General features: G+C 42.5%; 1 protein-coding gene across 2 annotated transcripts in view; it reads left to right on the forward strand.

Moving 5' to 3' along the window:
• The window catches only part of LOC147014545 (calnexin-like), a 38,039-nt gene that overhangs the window by 14,207 nt on the left and 1,362 nt on the right, over positions 1-22,470 (forward strand). The window contains exons 7-14 of one of the 2 annotated variants that reach the window (XM_085852573.1): positions 1,718-1,910; positions 2,003-2,192; positions 13,167-13,280; positions 14,179-14,335; positions 18,895-19,110; positions 19,322-19,441; positions 20,385-20,535; positions 20,694-20,851. In XM_085852573.1, the coding sequence (XP_085708699.1) occupies positions 1,718-1,910; positions 2,003-2,192; positions 13,167-13,280; positions 14,179-14,335; positions 18,895-19,110; positions 19,322-19,441; positions 20,385-20,535; positions 20,694-20,851 (1,299 nt within the window). The remainder of the gene's footprint in view (positions 1-1,717; positions 1,911-2,002; positions 2,193-13,166; positions 13,281-14,178; positions 14,336-18,894; positions 19,111-19,321; positions 19,442-20,384; positions 20,536-20,693; positions 20,852-22,470) is intronic. The other variant, XM_085852574.1, reaches the window with a different exon arrangement.

Raw genomic sequence — 22,470 nt, forward strand, 5'->3', positions numbered from 1 at the left:
ACCAGATGCCGGAGGTTCTTGGAGGGTCCCTCCTCTCCCTCCTCTCCCTCCTCTCCCTCCTCTCCCTCCTCTCCCTCCTCTCCCTCTCTCGTGCATTCTCAGTCATTTATGACTGTAAAAGCATCATTTAACGATGCCATGCCAACATTTTGTTACTTTTAAAGGATAATGTAATTTTTTTTTTTTAAATCAAAATTAATTTGACCAACGCTTAACTAGAATGTCACTTGATAGAGCACATTCCTCTCCACCAGGCTGAGCATCATTATTATTATTATTTTGTCTACAAAGTCGAGGCTCATGGAGGACCTAGTACACTGAATGGATCATGACAAAGGGAACTGCTGACTGAGAGGGGAAACACCAACATCATAGCTGAAGGCCCAGATAGAGACAGACTTGCACAAACAATGGGTGTGGGAAGGAATGAAGGGCAGGAGATGATGGATACAAAAATAAACTCTTAGGAGGGTAAACTGGAAATTTAGAAGGAGGGAATAGGTGGGGGGTGAAACCAAACGGCTGTAGCATTTGTCTTAAATGTCCTTTAGCCCCCCCGCCCCCCTGGCAAGTTTAGTTATTATTGGGAAAGTAACAACAAAATGCATCAGCTCTGGAGGTGGAGACAAACACCAAATTGTGGATTTGGTATGATTGTGATGTAAAGCTTTTTGTTGTTGTGTTTTGGTTTGGGTGGGGGGAGGGGGTTATTTTGGCTCTTCTATTTGTTCTAGTTTAACTTTGCTAATCTGCATGTGTTTTGTAGGGGGTGGGGTGGGAGGTGGTTGGAGAAAAAGAGATGTGTTAAAAGTATAAATTATCCTTTTATTACCCTGTGCACACCAAGTGCAAGGTAGGATTAAGCAATTCATTCATGTCATTCCTTCTGTCGATCTTATCAGTTTAGGATCAAGGAACCGCTTATTTTAATATTCTGTTGTATTTTGAACATGAATCGGAAGATCAGTCTTGTTTTATCGTACTTTCTTTGACTTAATCCCAATCACACATGTCCAGAGAGGAGTGGGTTAATATTCTTTCTGTCTGCCTGCCTGGCAGTCAAACAAAATTGAAGATTGTTCCAAACAGGAAACTTACTGTTTTTAACGACTTCATAATGGACACGCGCAACAGGCACGAATAACTAATGTGATGTAATAGACACTGGAGAATGGCAGTTAATAACTGGGATTACCTTATTTATGACTTCGACAACTTTAATTTATTTAAATTGAATTGTGTGCTTGAATACTGCAGTCCACACATTGCCTGTCATCATACTTCCAAGAACCTCCAGTTTTACAGTACAGTACTTCAATTTAAATAAAGGTTCAACATGGTGGTGTATTAGGGTTGTATTCAAGACTGCTTCTGGATTACTTCAGTAGTACTCAACTTTTGGAATTTTTATTTATTTATTTTTAAATGATCGTCAAAGTCATTATTTTATTAAAATGAAGTAACATTGTGCAGCGTATCGTGTTCTCTGAACTCTCAAGTTTTCTGAAGTGGTCTCCTTTAAAACTGTTATCCTAAACTATAGAGCTACATCTTCTGTTGCAATATTTTTGTTTGTAGCTTGAGTGAAACATGTCCCAGTGAAATTATTTTTTTCTCCTGTTAACTTCATTTGTGGCATGTCTATTAAATCCAATAGCTAAACAATTATCTTTATAACCAAAGTACTGTTTGAATCTCATGCTGTGCTGCCCATCAGACAAATTTTTACGACAAGACTCCATACACAATCATGTTTGGTCCGGACAAGTGTGGTGAAGACTACAAACTACATTTCATCTTCAGACACAAAAACCCAAAGACTGGAGAACTTGAGGAGAAACATGCCAAGCGACCCGATGCCGACCTAAAAGCCTATTACACAGACAAGAAACCTCACTTGTACACGCTAAGTATGTTTTCCTGTGTGAAATGGTTATGGTTATTGGCACTCTCATTTTTGGGGTGGGGCTATGATGGATGGATGTGTATATCTGTGTTCCAGTCGTGCGACCGGACAACTCGTTTGAGATTCTGGTTGATGGCACCTCTGTGAATACTGGGAGTCTTCTGGAGGACATGACCCCACCTATAAACCCACCAAAGGAGATTGAAGACCCTGAGGACCATAAGCCAGAAGACTGGGATGAGCGTCCCAAGATTCCCGATGATGATGCTGTCAAACCTGATGATTGGTGCGTAAAAGTATAATTTCCTTCGTTCACATGAAATAACTTCATGTATGATCTTGGTTAAATCTTAAGTTTGGGATTCCTAATCATGATTATTTTTAAGTGGTGAAGTCGCTTCAATATTTGGAAATTTCCTCCTGTCTGTCCGTCTGTCACAAAATGAAGAAGAACCTCTATACCCTAATGTGTTTGATTCTAATGGGTTTCGTTCGCTTTGCCTATTTGTTATTTTAACAATTTATCGTTCCGGTTTTTGAGTGACGGTTGGTTCTTACTCGGTTGACTGTTGGTGATTATTCGCCGGTCTTGTCATATTGGGTTTCCTTGAGGCTAACCTTCTTCCCATCTGTATTTTTTATTTTTTTTTGTATACCTTGTCGAGGCTCTTATGAGGGCTAACTCACAACTCACAGCAAGGGGGCATGAGACACGAGGGGTGGGAGTGGAAGGGACAAAACAGTGTGGAACAGACACATTAGGTGAACTGTGGAAGGGAGAGGGATGGGGATGGGACGGGGAACATGGCGAAGAGAAGATGGACATTACAGGGACTTTCAGGAAGGAAAGCAGGAGAATTGAAGGAAGTGGGCTTGGGTGGATTATCGGGGGTAGAAAAGATCGAGGATTTGGATGGGGGAAGATAAGAGGTGGTGGTGAACAGCTGTTTTGAAAGCCTGGAGGGAAGAATGGGAAAGAATAGAGTGAGGAAGTTTATTCCAAAGGTGGGAAAAAAGAGGAATGAAAGAGTGAAGATGAGCAGTGATTCGTGATTTTGGTAGTTTTACCAGAAGGGGGTTGTTGGCGGACCTTGAGCGCCCTGTTTAAATGTGGTGGGGACAAATCGCAGATAGAGCAGGGGGGGCAAGGCTGGAGAGGAGTCGGTAGAAGACAGAAAGACCACCGACCAACCTGCGGTGATTGAGTGAGAGGCCCAAAGACTCAGCTTCATTGCGGGAGATGCCGATGATCTTAAATGCCCTGGTTTTGACAGCGTGAAGCCGAGAAAGGTGGGAGGCAGGAGCACCAGCCCAGAGGGGAGAGCAGTACTCCATCAGGCTACGGACAAAAGCTTTGTAAGTGGTCAGGAGCTCAAGAGGGCCGAGGAAGGACTTAGCACGACGGAGGATTCCCAGTCGGCGACTGGCTTTTGAGGCGAGGTTGGAAATGTGACTTTCCCAGGAAAGGTCATGGCAGATAGTGAGACCTAGAAGCTTGAAAGAAAAGACTTCTTCCAGAGGATTGTTGAGAAAGTGGATGGGGGGGGGTTGTAAACGGTCCTTTCGAAGAGACATAGTGAGAGTGTGAGATTTGTCTGGATTGAAAGACATGTTCCACGTGTTGCACCAGTTTGTGATTTTCTCCAGATCTGCAGTGAGCGAAGAAGCTGGTGCTTGCCAGTCTGAGGGATGACAGATGGTACGGCAGAGGGTGGAGTCGTCGGCAAAGAGAAATTGAGGATTTTCCAGAGGGTCCGAGAGATCATTGATGAAAACCAGAAAAAGAACAGGGCCCAGAACGCGACCTTGAGGAACTCCAGCCTGCACAGGAAGAGGGGATGAAAGAATTCCATTTTGGGCCACACGTTGACTGCGACAGGAGAGGAAGTCTGCGAGCCATGAGTGGAGATGGCCTTGAATACCATGGGAAGAGAGTTTGGTGAGTAGTGCAGGGTGCCAGACTGTCAAAAGCACGTGATATGTCCAGGGATACGGCTCGGATTTCCTGTCTGGCATTGAGGACCTCCATCCATTGATGGGAGAGCAGAAGCAGCATATCCAGGGTAGAGTGACCTGGTCTGAAACCATATTATCGTGTTTATTTGTATTTTCTCGTTATTACCATCAGTTTTTATATTGTCCACTTTTCCCTCCACCACCCTCCTATCTCTCCCAACTCTACCCTCTGTTTCATGTCTTTAAAAAAAAAAAAATAAAAAAAAAAAAATATATATATATATATATATATATATATATATATATATATATATATATATATATATATATATATATATATATATATATATACATAAAAATACAACAACAAAAAAAACTTTTTTTTTTTTTTGTATACCTTGGTCGAGGCTCGTATGAGAGCTAACACACAACTCACAGCAAGGAGGCATGAGACAAGAGGGGCGGGACTGGAAGGGACAAAACAGTGGGGAACAGACACATTAGGTGAACTGTGGAAGGGAGAGGGATGGGGATGGGACGGGGAACATGGCGAAGAGAAGATGGACATTTCAGGGACTTTCAGGAAGGAAAGCAGGAGAAATGAAGGAAATGGGCTTGGGTGGATTATCGGGGGTAGAAAAGATCGAGGATTTGGATGGGGGAAGATAAGAGGTGGTGGTGAACAGCTGTTTTGAAAGCCTGGAGGGAAGAATGGGAAAGAATAGAGTGAGGAAGTTTATTCCAAAGGCGGGAAAAAAGAGGAATGAAAGAGTGAAGATGAGCAGTGATTCGTGATTTTGGTAGTTTTACCAGAAGGGGGTTGTTGGCGGACCTTGAGCGCCCTGTGGAAATGTGGTGGGGACAAATCGCAGATAGAGCAGGGGGGCAAGGCTGGAGAGGAGTCGGTAGAAGACAGAAAGACCACCGACCAACCTGCGGTGATTGAGTGAGAGGCCCAAAGACTCAGCTTCATTGCGGGAGATGCCGATGATCTTGAATGCCCTGGTTTCGACAGCGTGAAGCCGAGAAAGGTGGGAGGCAGGAGTACCAGCCCAGAGGGGAGAGCAGTACTCCATCAAGCTACGGACAAAAGCTTTGTAAGTGGTCAGGAGCTCAAGAGGGCCGAGGAAGGACTTAGCACGACGGAGGATTCCCAGTCGGCGACTGGCTTTTGAGGCGAGGTTGGAAATGTGACTTTCCCAGGAAAGGTCATGGCAGATAGTGAGACCTAGAAGCTTGAAAGAAAAGACTTCTTCCAGAGGATTGTTGAGAAAGTGGATGGGGGGGTTTGTAAATGGTCCTTTCGAAGAGACATTGTGAGAGTGTGAGATTTGTCTGGATTGAAAGACATGTTCCACGTGTTGGACCAGTTTGTGATTTTATCCAGATCTGCAGTGAGCGAAGAAGCTGCTGCTTGCCAGTCTGAGGGATGACAGATGGTACGGCAGAGGGTGGAGTCGTCGGCAAAGAGAAATAGAGGATTTTCCAGAGAGTCCGAGAGATCATTGATGAAAACCAGAAAAAGAACAGGGCCCAGAACGCGACCTTGAGGAACTCCAGCCTGCACAGGAAGAGGGGATGAAAGAACTCCATTTAGGGCCACATCTTTTCCGTTCTGACCTTATACCCCATGTAACCACGTGACTTTCTGTATTGACTCTTCTTCTCTTCCCTCCTCCCTGCCAATCCCACTGATCATGAAGGTATTCACCACACACCTTCACAACCTTTTCTTCAAACTTTTCCTTTACTCTTCCCCCTCTTCCCTAATGTCCAAAAAATAGGTCTCTTACAATGCCTCAACTTCCCCTTCCCTTCTGGTTCTTCTTCAAAATCTTGTGTTCAAATTGACCTTTCTTTCATCCCGTGTGTAAAAATTCCATCTGTTACAACGCTTCCTTTCTCCACTCTGTCAATTCTTCTGCACTCGATCGAGCTTGAAATGTATTTATATGAACATGACACAAATTTTTAAAATCCCATTTTGCAATACTTGTTGGTCTTCCATTATTAATTCTTTTTTTTTTTTTCCAACTTTCATGCAAATTCATCCCACCTTAAATCTACCTCCTAACTCCTTCCCTGTTATACCCCCTCCTTACTCCTCCCATTTTGCCCCCCACCCCCATCCTAGCATCTCTCCACTGTCCTCTGCTTTGCAAACAGCTCCTCCTCTAGTATCCCAAACTGTATGGTTTTCAAACATCTGTGTTCTCCATTCTAACCTAACAAATGTCTCACGCTACTCAATATCTCAAACACGCTGTTTCCTATCATCACATCTCCCCCTGTTCCCACCCCTAAAATCTTGTTCCAACCCCCTGCCTGCTTCCACCTCCACCATACCCAGTCTCATCCTTCCCCTCTCCCCACCCTCCCATCTCCCTCCTTCCCTGTGACCATGCTTGCTCTTATTGTCTCCCCTTCCTCTCAATTCAGCCACCTCCTTCCTCTTCAAAGCAAACCACGCTTTCCCCTCTCACCCTTCTCCCTCAATTCTTACCCATCCCCTTCAAATCTTCCCTTCTCCTCCCCCAGTGCCCCTTCTCAAAGCTGCCTCCCCCTCTGCCCACTGCCTCAATTTTTATTACTCTCCCCACCCCCTAACCTGCTCCTATCTCCACAATACCTCTTTCCAGTCTCATCCTTCCCTTCTCCCTCCCCCATGACCATGCCTGCTTTCTTTGTCTCCGCCCCTCCCCCTCCCTCAAAGATTCCCTCTCTCCCCTCCTTTGCAAATCTACTGCCTTCTCTCTCGCTTCCCTCTCACCTTTCTCAAAAGCTTCTCCCTCAATTCTACCCCCTCCCCACTCCCCCTTCTTAAAGCTGGCTCCTTCCCCCCACCCCTTCTCTTCCATCTCATTCTGCCACCTTCTCCAATGGCCCACTTCCTTTTTTTTAGGTCATCTCTTCGAGCATGACCTAATAATATGGGTGGCAATTTCCTTTGGTCCGTCCGTCCGTTCACAATGAAGTTGAAGCGGGAGATCTGGTCATTAGTGATCCCGATAGAGGTCGATGAGACGTACACGATGGTATGACTTTCAAGGTCATCGAAGGTCAAGGTCACGAGGCCTTTGAAGTTGCGAAAATGACGATTTTCAAATTCTATCTCCTCCGCCATTTCTCAAGCGATCTTGAATTTGATTGTAGCATATGAATCTATGGGAGAATATCTAAATTTGGTCAGGCCGGATTTTCGATATTCGCTTTCGTTTTCGTGTCACGTGATTTCAAATTTGGCAAAAAATGCAAAAATGACTATTTTCAAAATCTATCTCCTTCATTTCTCAAGCGATCTTGAATTTGATTGTGGCATATGAATGTATGGGACAATATCTAAATTTGGTCGGGACGGATTTTCGAATTTCGCTTTCGCGTCACGTGACTTCAAAGTTTGTAAAAACTGCCCTACCTTCAGGAGGCTATATATTCTCTACTGGACATGGTAAAAGTTAGTGAATGGTGTCATTGCATAGCAGCTGACCTTGTCTTTCATGTCCATTCGAAAGAATACCGATATCTTCGAATACGTACACGTCACGTGACTGAATTTTGCGAAAACTGCTTCATGTAATTGCAAAATGACGATTTTCAAAATCTATCTCCTCCTACATTTCTTAAGTTATCTTGAATTTGATTGTGGCATATGAATCTATGGGACAATATCTAGATTTGGTAGGGCCGGATTTTCGATATTCGCTTTCGTTTTCGCGTCACATGACTTCAAAGTTGGCCAAAAATCCCTCCTGACCCGAGAACACTACACCCTAGTAACAGGAACTCATGCTTGTTTCTCGCAGAGATGACCGTCACTCCCGCACGGGTGTATTTTTTCTTTTTTTTTTAAATCCAATGTCGAGGCTTGTATGAGAGCAAGCACACACAACGTACAAAGCGAGCAGGAGACGAGGGGTGGGAGAGGGAAGGAAAAAGTGTGGAAGGGAGAGGGATGGATGGGGTACACAGGGTAAGCAAGATTGACACGACAGACTTTTAGGAAGGAAAGCAGGTAATTTGAAGGAGATGGGTTTGGGGTGGATTAACGGGGGTAGAAAAGATCGTGGTTTTGGATGGGGGAAGATAAGAGATGGTGGTGAACAGCTGTTTTGAAGACCTGGAGGGAAGAGTGGGATTGAAGAGTGTGGGAATTTGTTCCAAAGGTGAGAAAAAGAGGGATGAAAGAAAAAAGGTTTGAGACACTCTTGGGCATAGAATTAAGGAAATAGACCCTCCTGTGTAGACTGGCACAGTTGGAGGCTGCTTTGCACCAGGAATAGTAACAACTCCTTTTGGATTTACTGAGGAAGATTAGTCAGGGGATGAAGGAGGGTTGCAGCAGTCATTCGTTCTAATGGTGAACAACTGTTTTGAAGGGCTGGAGGGAAGAATGAGATTGAAGAGTGTATGGGAGTTTGTTCCAAAGGTGGGGGGGAAAAGGAATGAAAGGGTGAATGTGAGCAGTAATTCTTGATTTTGGTAGTTTTACTAGAAGGGAGTTGCTTGCGGACCTTGAATGCTCTGGAAATATGGGGGGGGGACACATCTCAGAGCAGGGAGGGTGAGGCTGGAGAGGAGACGAGAAGACAAAGACCACTCTTTGCCCCCTCTCTTATTTCTCCCCACTTCTACTCATCCCTTCACCACCTAGCCCTTTGTCCTCCTCCCCATCCGACCCTCTCCCCTAGCTAGTCTTCAATGCCAATTGTCAAAAACTCTCACTACCTCCACTCCCCAGCAGCTAAAACCTCCTCCCCTCCCTCCTTAATAGTGTGGACCTCCAACATCTGGGGCCCTTCGCTCAAACCTGACTGATCTCTCCATACAGGTTGCCACTGACAAACCAGACATAATCTGCTTAACAGAAACTTGACGACTTCGTTTCTCTCACTGGTTACTCCCTCCTCTGGTATGACAGAACTGAGCCCTCATCCTCGTGGCAGGGTTGCTCTCTTTATCAAAAATTCCATTCCTCGCTCTCCATGCACTGCTCTCACTCCTCCACACCCCCAGGAATATCTCTGGCTGTGGCTTCTCCTCCACTCCCACCTCATGTTTATGTGTGTGTGTTGTACCATCCACCAAACAGCGATGACTCCATTTAAACCTCACAATTCGAAAACATGGACCAACTTCTATCCACTCATCCAAACACTCTCTTCCTCATATGTGGTGACTTCATTTGTCATTGTGCCAGTTGGCTGGGTGTGGGTACCTCTCTCACCTGCTATGGCACTTCAGCAAAGGACTTCTGCGACTCATTGGGACTGACAATGTGTCAACTTCCCGACTTGGATTTCAGCCAATGGTACTCCATCTCTTCTGGATTTGATTTTGACCAATTTCCCAGAAAATATCTGCTGTTCATCTGACCATATGCTTGTTAAAGCAGTCATCTCTCTGGCTGTTATTAGAGAACCACCTCAGGGCCGACGAGTCTGGCACTTCACTCAGGCCGACTGGCAGGGTCTTCAAGCAGCCATCAAACTTCGAGATTGGTCTCCCATTTTACTCTCACCAACATCAATTCATCTCGGGAAACTTCTTTTTCAAATAAATTTTCTCTCATGCACAGATTTATCCCACCTCGTCTTTAGTTGGCCTCCCCGTCCTCCCGCTCATGGTATACTGAAGCTTGTGGTGAGGCAGTTGTCCTAAAACAACTTGCTTTCGCCTCATAGAAGGCAAATCCTACTGAAGGCAAGCTCGGAACAAGTGTCTCCCCCTTTAGGAGAGCCAGGAAACATCTTTCTCATCTCAAGTCTGAACTCTCAAACCTGTCTCCCTCCACCAAATCCTGGTGGCGTCGAGTTACCCTCGCGAAGGAGAGGGTATTGCATTTGGATCCGTTTGTCTGTCTGTCTGTCTGTCTGTCCGCACAGAACTTTCGTGTTTTTCTCCGCAACCGCTTGTTTGATTGAGATGAAATTTTCACCATTGGTGTGACTACTTATGCAGAATGTTTTAATGATTATGACGTCATACATCATGTGGTGTGGCAGCCATGTTGGAAAAATGGAAAAACTTTGGATCTCTATCTCTGAAACCACACCAAGGAAAAATATTGAAACTTAGGACATAGCAAGTACTCCTTATGGGGAATGAGTGTGATTATATTTATTTATTTATTTATTTTATGACGTCATCATTGCCTATGGAGAATGCTATGTCCGATCGGTATGAAAATTTTTGAGGGTCATCTCGGGATAAAAAGATCCACCAAAAAAGTTGACGTCATCGGGCGTGTGATTTGGCAGCCCTCGTTTTTTTTTTTTTGTTTTTTTTTTCTTAATGAAACCTTCAAAAATCTCTCAAATGGCTGAATAGATTGAGGCGAAAGTTTTCACACATGACCACCTATCCATGAGGAACAAAAGGTTCACACGTATATGATGTCATCGGTCACAGAGTTTGGCCGCCATATTGGATTTGCCCAAAAACACAAAAATCTTCTCCAGAACAGCTTGACAGATCAAAGGGAAACTTCACACAAATGTTCTCCAAGCCATGATTGCACAAGTTTAAGGAATAATTGGTTGGTCACATGGTTTGGCAGCAATATTAGATTGAAGAAAAATATTAAATGTTTTCTTTGGAACCGCTTAATCATTCGGCATAAAACGTCACAATTATGATCTAGTAGAGATAGGGAATACAGGTTTTATTTATTTATTTTTGTTTTTTGAATGAGGTTCACTTGGCTGTGCCTGGATGGTTTTGAGGGTGGAGGAGTAGCAGCTGAAATGTGAATCTGATCGAGGTTCCTCCTGATGACTTCATCTTTGCTTTTTGCTTGTTTGGGTTCCTTCCAATGTCTCCAATGCAGGACTTTTACCTATTTGCTCTTCCATTTGATTTGAATTGAATTTATTTTAATCTCATTCTAAATTCAATTCAATAATAATAATAAAAACGTCATGGGTCAGGATCAGGTGTCTAATCAAAGTGGAAGGTCTTGGTAACCGGTCACCATTGCCAACAGTTATAAAATGGCAGTTCTAATTATGTCTCTTATTAATTACGTAACGCACCAGTACAAAAACGCACCACACAAAACAAGTCCTGGCAAGTGTCTGCGATCTCTGATTGCTCTTTTTCTTGTTGAGTTTGTTTCTGGTGTATGTTCCCATCCATTCCCTCCCTTACCTCAAATGGCTGCACAGCTGATACTGCACATGAAAAGGCTGAATGCCTAAACTCTGTTTTTCCTTCTCAATCTCGTGTCCCAAAACCATCACGTACTTTACCCAGTCATACTAAGCTGTTCTTGGACTCTGTGTCCTTTTCTCCTGACAAGGTGGAAAGCTTGCTGTCAAATCTCAACTCAGATTCTGCAACCGGTCCAGATGGCATCAGCCCACGTATCCTAAAAACCTGCTCTGCTGCTCTTACCCTCTCTCTATTTACTTCACCCTCTCATTTGCTCAAGGTCATCTGCCATCTGCTTGGAAATCAGCAAACATTACCGCTCTGCATAAAAAAGGTGCAAAACTGATCCCTGCAACTTCAGACCAATCAGCCTTCTCCCAATCATCCGCAAGGTTATGGAATCCATCATTGCTTCTGACATCAAATCCTTTCTCTTCTCCAATGGCTTGATTTCTAACCATCAATTTGGATTCAGACCAGGTCACTCTACCCTGGATATGCTGCTTCTGCTCTCCCAACAATGGATGGAGATCCTCAATGCCAGACATTAAATCTGAGCCATATCCCATAACGTATTGCATGCCTTCAATAAGGTGTGGCACCCTGCCCTGCTCACCAAACTCTCTTCCTATTATCTCCAAGGACATCTCCACTCGCAGACTTCTTCTGTTGTAGTCAACGAGTGTCCCTTGATGGAATTCTCTCATCTCCTCTTCCCGTCCAGGCTGGAGTCCCTCAAGGTAGTGTTCTTGGCCCTGTGCTTTTTCTGGTTTTCATCAATGATCTCTTGGACTCTCTGTAAAATCCTTTGTTGATGACTCCACCCTCTGCCATACCATCTCTCATCCCTCTGATTGGCAGACAGCAGACTCAGATAAAATCACAAGCTGGTCAAATACTTGGAAAACTGTTGTGGACAAAAATATTGGTACCCTTGCATTTTTTTTTTCAAATAATGCAACATTTCTTCCAGAAAAATGGTTGAATTTAAAAAAATATTTTGGTATCCACGTATGTATTTCTTTGGTTCACAGTGGAACAACAAAAGCTGAAAAAATTGCTAAATCTTGGCTTATTCCACACATAAATCCTAAAATAGCCTGGGAACAATATTATTGGTACTTTTTAGAAGTGGTTAGACATAATTGGATTTAAAGTAGGTAATTCTCCTTTACTTTGGAATTGAACTCACCTGTGGTGAGTTGCAGGTGCATGCAAAATAAAAAAATTACTCATTCAATCAGTGTGAATAGAGAAAAGGAGTCATTCTGCTGTTTTGTGTCACTGTATGTATCACAATGAGTGTGGAGAAAAGAAAGAAAACCAGAGAATTGTCTGAGGAGGTCAGACGCAAGATTGTAGCCAAGCATGGACAATCAAGGCTACAAGTCCATCTCCAAAGAGCTTGATGTTCCTGTGTCCACCATACACAGTTATCAGGAAGTTTAAGGCCCATGGCACTGTAGCCAACGTCCCTCGACGTGGCCTCAAGAGAAGACTTGATTGACCATTGTAACGAAGGATTGTTTGGTGGAGAAAGCTCCTTGATCAACTGCCAAACGGATTCAAAATTACCTCTGCGAATGCAATTTTGATGAGCCAAACCAGTCATTGGTTTTTCATTGAGGTATGTGAATATCTGACTAGGATCCTGGAACCTCATCAATTTGGTGTTTTGCAGTAACCCAGTTTACGAGTGTCGATGCCTTTTTTTTTTTAAATGGTCATGTGGTAAATATTTAAGTTTAGCAATCACATTTGTTCATTTTGTTCTTTAAAGACTTGATAGTAGTTGGTGTCATTGATGCATTTGTGAGAAATGTCTAGTCTCTCAAATTCCCAATGGATTTTATAAACTAAGACTTTTTAGAGTATGTTTTGTGTCATGGGAAACAAGGTATGCCTGTTTCATGCATTACCACTTTATCAGGGGTTAATGCTCAAAATGTAAGCCATATCTAGTTTGTGACTGGTAACCCTGTTCTTATCAACTTTGTTGATAAGGTCCCTTATCTTGTCTGCTAATGCAGACTGACACCAGCTGTCACAGAGTTGAGTATTCGGTTGTCTAGAATAGACCAAAAATCTCTAATTATTTATGATAGATTGGTGTGGTTATGAATTTAATTGTTGGACCCTGAATGATGTTCCTTAGGGATGAGGATGCTCCTGCACAAATCCCCGATGATACTGTGGTCAAGCCGGAGGGATGGCTGGACGAAGAACCAGAGTACGCACCAGACCCTGAAGCTGCCAAGCCTGATGACTGGTACATAAAGGTTTATTCAGGCCTATTACTGGATCCTTTTGATACTGGTGCCAAATAAAGGATGTAAAGCATTGATGATATATATATATATATATATATATATATATATATATATATATATATATATATATATATATATATATATATATATATATATATATATATATATATATATATATATATATATGTGCGCCTGGTGTTGGCGCAGTGGTTAGGGCAGTGGCTTGGGATCCATAAGGTCCTGAGTTCAAGCCCCGTTGGGCCACTGAATTAATACACCAGGGGGTTGACTCAGCCTGTCATCCTTCCGAGGTCGGCGAAATGAGTACCAGTGTACTGGGCCGGTGTATACCCCGGTTAAAATAGGTGTACCAGATCCCTGCGTCAGGAAGGGCATCCGGTGTAAAACGTGCCAAATCACTATGCGGATCATATGGATGATTCGCTGTGGGGACCCCTAACGGGAGCAGCCGAAAGAAGATGTGTATATATATGTACATATATATATATATATATATATATATATATATATATATATATATATATATATATATATATATATATATATATATGTGTATATAATGATTGTGTTGTGTCAATGGGGCCTATGATTTATCATTGATTGAGGAACATGTGAACTAAAGCTTAATTAATTAACACCCCCAATTTTGGAAAGTCTTGATGAAGCACAATTTTTACCATTATATTCTTTGCTAAACTCAACCTTTTATGCTGGCAAGAAATGAAGATGTAAAAATATTTGTCTGATCGGCATTTCATTGTCTGACCACATGGAACAGAATTGCGCTTTGAATAAATGTTGCAATTCCTGCAAGTGTTGCTGTTTATGATTTAGAATAATTAATGTCTACAGCACCGGTGTGTTCGGCTGTTCTAGGGATGAGGACATGGATGGAGAATGGGAAGCGCCCCAGGTACCCAACCCAGTCTGTAAGAACGCTCCTGGCTGTGGCACCTGGAACCCTCCGATGATTTCAAATCCAGCATACAAGGGCAAATGGAAACAGCCCCTAATTGACAACCCCCACTATCAGGTAGTACGAGTTGGTTGATGAGGTCCAGGGTTTTGGTGTAGGTTGAGTGGTGAGTGCTCCCATCATCAAATTTGAACCCGAGTATTTGGCAAGAGTATGGACCAAGATTACTTTGAATGCCAAATGTTTCTCCACATGAGTCGACTTCTCATAACCTAATGAAGGCATTGCAATTGAGCAACAATAATTTTTTTTTATTATTGTATTGTTGGGAGTGAAGAACATTTCCAATGGGAATTTGCTGCTAAAATGCAAATCCGAAGATTGCAATCTCCCAAAACGATTAACTCGTCAAGTCTTATGAATGAGTGTCATCATGGCTTACTTTTAGGTTAAAAAAAGGTGAATTTGAAAAACATTTCCTTGATCTGATGAACATACAGTGGATGGTGTCGGACGGTGCCCAATTTATGAAGCTTCTTCCGGTGATAGATTGTCTGAAACATGTCACTTGTTTGCCGATTTCCAATCAGTTTCTCTGGAAATTTGCTAAAGTTACACTCAATGGTTAATTTATGTGTCTGATATTGATCTTATTCAATACTTCTTTTTGATATTTTACTTTTCCCTTTAAAGGAATACCGAGATATAGCAAATGTCTACAAATTACTACAGCTAATCATTTAATGACCCATCTGGGAGACAATTTGATGCATTCGTCATGAGATTTTTGTAATTGGCGAATATCGTTAAGATTTTTCAACTTCACATTGTTTTTATGCCTCTGTACCAAGGGTGCTGGAGGCATTATTTTTAATGTTTTTTATTTTTATTTTGTCCCTAAGTGAGCATAGTTCGTTGGATCCACGGCTCAAATCGTATAGCCTGTTTACTTCACCATAATTCTCTCTCAGAGGGAGCGGCTGTTTACAAGTTGTACTACACAGTCGAATCTGGATAATAAGCATATGAAAAATCAGCACACATAGGCCTTCCTATTCTATTACTCCATTAAAACAAGTGCATATGAAAACGTCATCGTAAGGCTTTGAAAACTGAAAATAATATCAACTCAAACACCACAGCATTTTGTTTTATTGGCACATAAACTTGAAGTGCGAATTTCTTACATGTGTGCTCCTGGTACTTACAAGAGTACTGCATTCCAAACGTTTTTTTTTTATCATTATTTTTTTTTTAATATAAAGGGTTGTTAAACAACGTTTTTCATCACGATAAAAATGGATACGGCAGAAAATAAGATTGAGATTATCGCGTTTTACAACTCGTGTTAGAAATTTGGACTTAACGCGAGGACTTTTGATGTGAATGGTGAAGAATGAGGAAATATTTGTTCAGAATGCGAAAGGTTCGAAGAAGATAGGGAACGGAAGACGGGCCTTTTACCCGGACATGGAAACTGAACTTGTTGCGGAGTTTAAACAGATGCGTGCTCAAGTACTGAAAATGTATTTTGTATTTGTTTCCGAGGTGCAGACAATTCAAAATTGCAATTATTTAAAAACTGACATCTATGCAGTCCATCTGAAGAACATTTGCCATTACAAGCACATATATCATGGCTTTTTTTAATATAAACACATGTTGAAAACAAAGAGCAATCAGAGATTGCAAACCCCGCAGGACTTTTGTGTGGTGTTTGTGGACTGGTGTGTTGTGTAATTAATAAGAGACATAATTAGAACTGCCACTTTATAACTTCTGGCAGTGATGACTGGTTCAGCCATTTCAGAGAAGGATTTGAAGATTTAAAAAAACAAAAAATACAATGTGACTGTCATCAAAAAAAAATGTGTGGACCATTTTATCCCAAGATGACTCAAAATTTTTCATACTGATTGGATGTTGCATTCTACTAATGTAATTATGTCGTTAAAAAAAAAAATTCCACATTCCCCATGAGGAGTACTTGCCATATGCCAAGTTTCATTTTTTTCCTTGGTGCAGTTTCAGAGATACGGAGGTCCAATGTTTTTTCCGTTTTTCCAACAGGTTGCCACACTACGTGACCTATGACATAATTATCATGAAAACATTATACATGAGTCGCACCAATGGTGAAAATTTTGTCTCGATCCGACAAGCAGTTGCAGAGAAAATCACAAAAGTTCTGTCTGGACAAACAAACAAATAGACCCAAATGCAATACTCCCTCCTTCGGCAAGGGTAATAAGTGCATATATGTTCTACTAAATCTTTAAAAAAAAAAAAAGCACGTACACTTATTATCCAGATTCTCGTGTATATTGTTTTGCTTGTGGGTTTGTTTGCTTGACTTGTATGCATTCCTAAACCACTGGATGGTATTAATGGAAATTTGGTAGTTGTACTTGGGGTGTGTCCTGGAAGGTTTAAGTGTTAAAATAAATTAGTCGCCGGGGTTGAGGAGGGGACGTTGCAAATTCTCTGGAGACGCGTACTTTATAGCGCCACCTGGTGGTGGTGGGACAAGATATTGCAAGTCAACTGTGTGGATGACTTGCAATTTTGTACCATACACAGAGCATCGTGCAAGTGCTTGACTGACCCCTATGGGAGGTATGTGTACACATGCTCCAAGCTGTCTTTCCTGGGTTTGAATCCTGACCCAGCTATAAACTTTCATCCCGGTGTTTTTCAAGCAGAGTGATTCATCCATATGTGTGCTGTCACTTGGATGGACGTTAAACGCGTGTCCCCTCTGCTGACATTCATTGGCTGGAATTAAAGGTCCCCACGGTCTCCTTTGCAAAGAGTAGATGAGCTATCGCCAGCAGCATGAACAATTTCAAAATTCCTGTGTTAACCCACAGAGGGAATTGCATCAGCAGGACAGCTGTGCCCCGAGCCGATGATGCTACCCTGCAGCCTTGTGCTGCATACAAAGGAAGAAGATTGAGCCCTGCCAGGGCAGGGAGGCATTATGCTGCTGTGGGGAGTGGGTGATTCTAGTATGTAAAATTACTCCCTGTATTCTTATGAGTACATAACTCTTGCCTCATAGCCTTGGACACTATGGAAATAATTATTATTACTTCTGCCACCAAAGGTGAAGGAGGTTATGTTTTCACCCCTTTTCTCTCTGTTTGTGTACAGCATATCTTAAAAAGTTCTGGATGGATCCAGATGAAATTTTGTGGACAAGTTCGGTGTGTGACAAGGACAAACTGATTAGATTTTAGTGAAGATCCGGATCAGGATCAGACTGAATTTTTTTAAGTGCATCTTCACCATTGAGAGATGGTGCTAAACCGATATATAGCACGACATCTCAAAAAGTTGTGTACGGATTCAGACTAAACTTGGTGGACAGGTTGTGTGTGTCGCAAGGACGAATTGGTTCGATTTTGGTGAAGATCCGAATCTGGATCTGGATGTGAGGATTATTTAATTTTTCCAAGTGATTCTTCACCATTGAGTGAGGCCAAAAACAATATAGTGCTGTATAGCATGATATTTACCTTCGCATTCTGCAAAAGGTTATGTTTTGGTCGCTGTGTATTTATTTGTGAATATGTGTGTTTGTTTGTTATTTGCATAACTCAAAGTATTAAACCGAATTGCATGAAATTTGGTGGGATGATTCGTGAGTATCCAAGGACGATTTGATTAGATTTTGGGAGCGATCGGGTCAAAGGTCAAGGTCATGAAAAGGTCAAAAACACTCTTTTGAGCATAACTTCCTTCATAATTCATGCAGCTATCGACATGCAACCACCGCATATTGTTCCATGACGAGATACCTTTCGGATATGTAGTGTCGGATTTGACGTAACGTCATCGGAAGTGCGTCTAAATGACGTCACAAGATGACGTAAATTTTCAATTTTCGATCTCATCAGTTTTGATCATACCGTTTTGTAGGACTTGCCTTAAGGACGTCACACACCAAATTTGACTTCGATCGGACTGACCATTATGACGTCATTGACGTTTGAACATGACGTTTTTCAATTGTGGCTAAAATGTCCTGATATTTTTCATTCAAATATCTATATAATTTATAAAGCAAAGTCTCCCAAATCGAGGCATTAGGATCAGTACCAAAATATCTGTTTATTGATGTACAGGTTTTGCCAATTAACTCTAGTCAAGGTCACACTCAAGGTCAAAATATACTTGTAGGCATAGCTTCAGATGTAATAGAGCTATTGACATGAAACCAACGTTAAAACGTTCAGTGAACTACGAGCTTTCAGAATGGTAGTCCCCGATTTGGACGTGACGTCCCCGGAAGTGCGTCAAAAGATGACGTCATTTTTCAACTTTTTAATTTTTCAGTGTTTATCATTCCATTTTGTTGGACTGCCTTCAAGGAGGTTACACACCAAATTTGACGTCAATCGGACTGACGGTTGTGACGTCATGGACGTTTTTCAAATGTGCCCGGAAAAAGGTTGCGGCGGCGAAGGAATGCGCTCCACCGAGTGCCCGTTCTAGTTCACAAATGTATTGGGCTCGATATGTTTTCGTGGATCAGACATTGTGTGGTGGAGGTATGCGCTCCACCGAGTAACCTTAGTTATAATTCTTTTTTTTTTGTTTGTTTGTTTTTTTTTAACGCGAGGACTGTGGGATATGCATAGATGTTGCTTACACCACATGCAATCACCCTGCAGGGTGTTTGGAAGCCAAGGAAAATCCAAAACCCGGCATACTTTGAAGACCAGCATCCGTTCCGTATGACCTCATTCAGTGCGCTGGGACTTGAGCTCTGGTCAATGAGTTCTGAGATTCTCTTTGACAATTTCATAATCTGCAGTGACCGCTCTGTGGCTGACCAGTGGGCTGCTGATGGATGGGGCCTGAAGCAGGCAGCTGCTGCTGCCGAAGAGGTGAGTACAGCCTGTTTTTTTTTTTGTTTGTTTGTTTTTCACCTTGTGGCCCCACCACAGGAGCTTTGTGAACAAGTATAATGGAAGGAAGGGTGTTGTATTAAGTGTAGATGGGCTAAATGAGGGGGGAAAAAAATCCAAGTGAAGGTCAGACGTGGAAAGGGATAAATGTATTTTCTTCTTGTGAATGTGTGTCTTTGCTCTTCTCCAGCCGGGGATTGTCGGCAAGCTATACCAAGCGGCAGATGAGAGACCTTGGCTCTGGGCTGTCTATGTGTTCACGGTGGCACTGCCCATTGTGCTTCTCATCTCCTTCTGCTGGCCCAACAAGGTGTGTACCCTTAGCCTGGAGTGAAGATTCGAAATTATTGATACAGATGTGCCATAGTATTATTATTTTATTTTAGAGGACCAAAGGCTTGTAGTGGAGCTGCTCCACACACACACACACACACTCACACACACACTCACTCACTCACTCACTCACTCACTCACTCACTCACTCACTCACTCACTCACTCACTCACTCACTCACTCACTCACTCACTCACTCACTCACTCACACATCTCGCACGAACCAAACACAGCCAGTGAGCTTTGGGGAAGTGCCGTCACATCTGGGACATTCTGTACCAGCGATAACAACGGCACTGCCTTTCTCATTGCACGCAGGTAGGCATTTCTTAAGGAGTAGTTTCCTCCTCCCCATGGATGCCACCTTTTGGGGATTGTCTGTGTTGCTATCCTTTTAAATGCTGAATGTCAAGCAAGGAAGCAGCATGTACCATTTTTAAAGTTTGGTATGGCTCAGCCCGACCTCCCAGACTCTGAGCTGATGCTCTCTTCTTTACACCATGAACCGAGTCTGGTTAATAACATGATTTCTAACGATTTCCTGATTTCCGTTTATTTATTTTGCCTCATAACTCATTCATTAGCAGTTTGTACATCTGGTTAGGATGCCAAGATGATGGTGGCCTGGGTTATTTTGGGATGGTTTCATTTGATTGGTCAAATTGTATTCTCAGTTTCTGCTTTTGTCCTTTATCGTCACGATACTGACATGTTTATTTGAAGCATTGTGAATTTAAACTGCCATGGGTTATAAATTGCAAATGTTCTCGCCTGTAAATTCCAAAATTTGTGCATCAGCACTTTCTTCTCTTATTTTTATTTTTTTCCAGTGAGAGCCATTTGTTCTGGTTTCTTCAGGAGGAAACTAGCTCACTTGGTACGTACCTGGGTTTGTCAAATTGTGTTCTGTCTTTATGTAGAAGTTCGTGCCATCTGATGGGGATGCGAAAAAGTCTGACGCGGTGCAACCAGATGACCAAAAGGAAGGAGACAAGGATGAAGAGAACGATGGTGAAGAGGACAAGGATGAGTCCAATGGTGCAAGAGCTGATGAAGTTGATGCAAAGAAATGTAAGCATTACAAGAGAATGTAAATGAGTGGGAGTGCAAGATGTAAATGTTTTCTTATGTAATCGATCACGTGATTTTGGGATTTGTGTTGAGTTTAAGCATTTTGTTTCAAAATGTTGGGCCACAGAGGATTGTGAAACCGTGCTTTGTTTTTGCAGCATCTGAAAGTGAATCTGGGGGTGTAAAGGGTGGAGCTGAGCATGAGGGCAGCCAGGAGGATGAGGATGAGAATGAGGATGAAGGTGAAGGTGAAGATGCGGACAGGACTGAAAGGAAAACTGCAAAGTCCAAGTCCGATTTGGAGAGTGAAGGCGAGGTAAGTGGAGGGTTCTTTTTGTTACACTAAGCTCGTGTGATAGTCGTGTGATTAAGGATGGAAGACAACTGGAGGATGCACCACAAAGATCATGAATTGGGATTGATGATGCTGAGAGATGGTGGTGTACTTAACTTGAGTGAAGTGGAATTTAACAGATTAAGGAAGAAGAGGAACAAGACTATAAGTGAGCCAAGGTTTTGGAAGGAGGGGATTAATGGAAGAATGCATGTGGCTTGGAGGGCAGGAGGTATGAAGGAGCAAGGCTTGAGGAAATAGTTATAGAATTGAAGTCCACTAACCTACTGCTCAGTGTTGAGAGCTAAAATTCCATGGCATCCAAGTGAAACTTGTGTGAACCGTGGGCCCCAGCCCATTGTGGAGAGCACTACTCCATTGAGCTTCGGACAAAGGCATAGTACGAAGTTAAGGTTTACCGAGGAAAGACTGCATGACAGGATACCCAGTCTTTGGCTGGCTTTAGAGGCGAGCTTTGATTATGTGGTCGTCTGCCCATGGGATGTTCTGGCTGCTGATGAGGCTCAAGTTGAAGAAAATGAACTTCTTCCATTGGTTGATTGTGACAATAAATCTGTGGGTTCGTTCGATGATCCTTCTGGAGGAGGGGTGGGGGGGGGGGTGTTGGCGAGCATGAGATTTGCCATTCTCGGGGATAACAGTAAAAAGTTACTTGTGACAGTCCAGTATGAGATGTTTTCCAGGGAAGTTTGTCTGACCTTTTGTGGGTCATTGTGCAGTGTTTTGTGAATTTCTTAAACATTCTGATTCTCCAGAAAAGGTCAATCTATGAGGTACAGGTTTGGTCCTCAAAATGCTGCCTTGGGTTACTCCAGCCTGTACAATGATGTGATGACAGTTGCACTTTATAAGTGAAAGAATTCAGCCAGCCAGGAAAAAAATAAAACAGGTGGCCTTGTGTACCAGATTATCTGAGATGTTGGGATAGTGCTGACCTCTTGTTTATTTGGGGTTTCCCTCACCCTTATTCCATTGGTCAAGGAGAAGCAGCAAGCACCATATCGAAAGTTGTAGCGAGGACGGAATCTAACTGATCATAAATTAGCCTTTTGAGAAAAGACCCAGTTGTGTTGACAGATTTGAAGACTTTGCTTATAATTGGGATGAAACGAACTGGCCTGCAGTTAGGTGTTGAATGCATGTTGACCTAAAATGTACAACCTGTGTACCATCATCATTGTTAAATGTTTGAGTAGTACAGGAAACCCTTAAATATCGTGGTTTTGACCAACCGTGGGCCTCTGTGTACCGATTTGTACCTCTGTGTACCGTGGGTTTTGACCTCTGTGTACCGATTTGGTTAACATGGGTGGGTTTAATTTCGACCAATCGCAGTTTTTGAGCTGAGCGGTGATGGTTCTCTCACCACACGGAGCTGCAGAACGATCTATAAAGGAAACGCATGGACAGATTACAAAGGAAAACAATTTCAAAGATTAATAGGGAAGGAATGATAGGGTTGAGGATGCAAGTTTCTGCTTCAACGCAGCAGGAGACTTCATCCCAAAGCTGATTTATATTTATTTTATATGTTCATTTTTGGCTGCTGCCAACCTTCCTCTATATTTTCTTGAAGCCCA

Source organism: Eptatretus burgeri, chromosome 13 (assembly GCF_056783735.1).
Source record: "Eptatretus burgeri isolate ZD-2024b chromosome 13, Ebu_testis_v1, whole genome shotgun sequence".
Taxonomy (NCBI): Eukaryota; Metazoa; Chordata; class Myxini; order Myxiniformes; family Myxinidae; genus Eptatretus; species Eptatretus burgeri.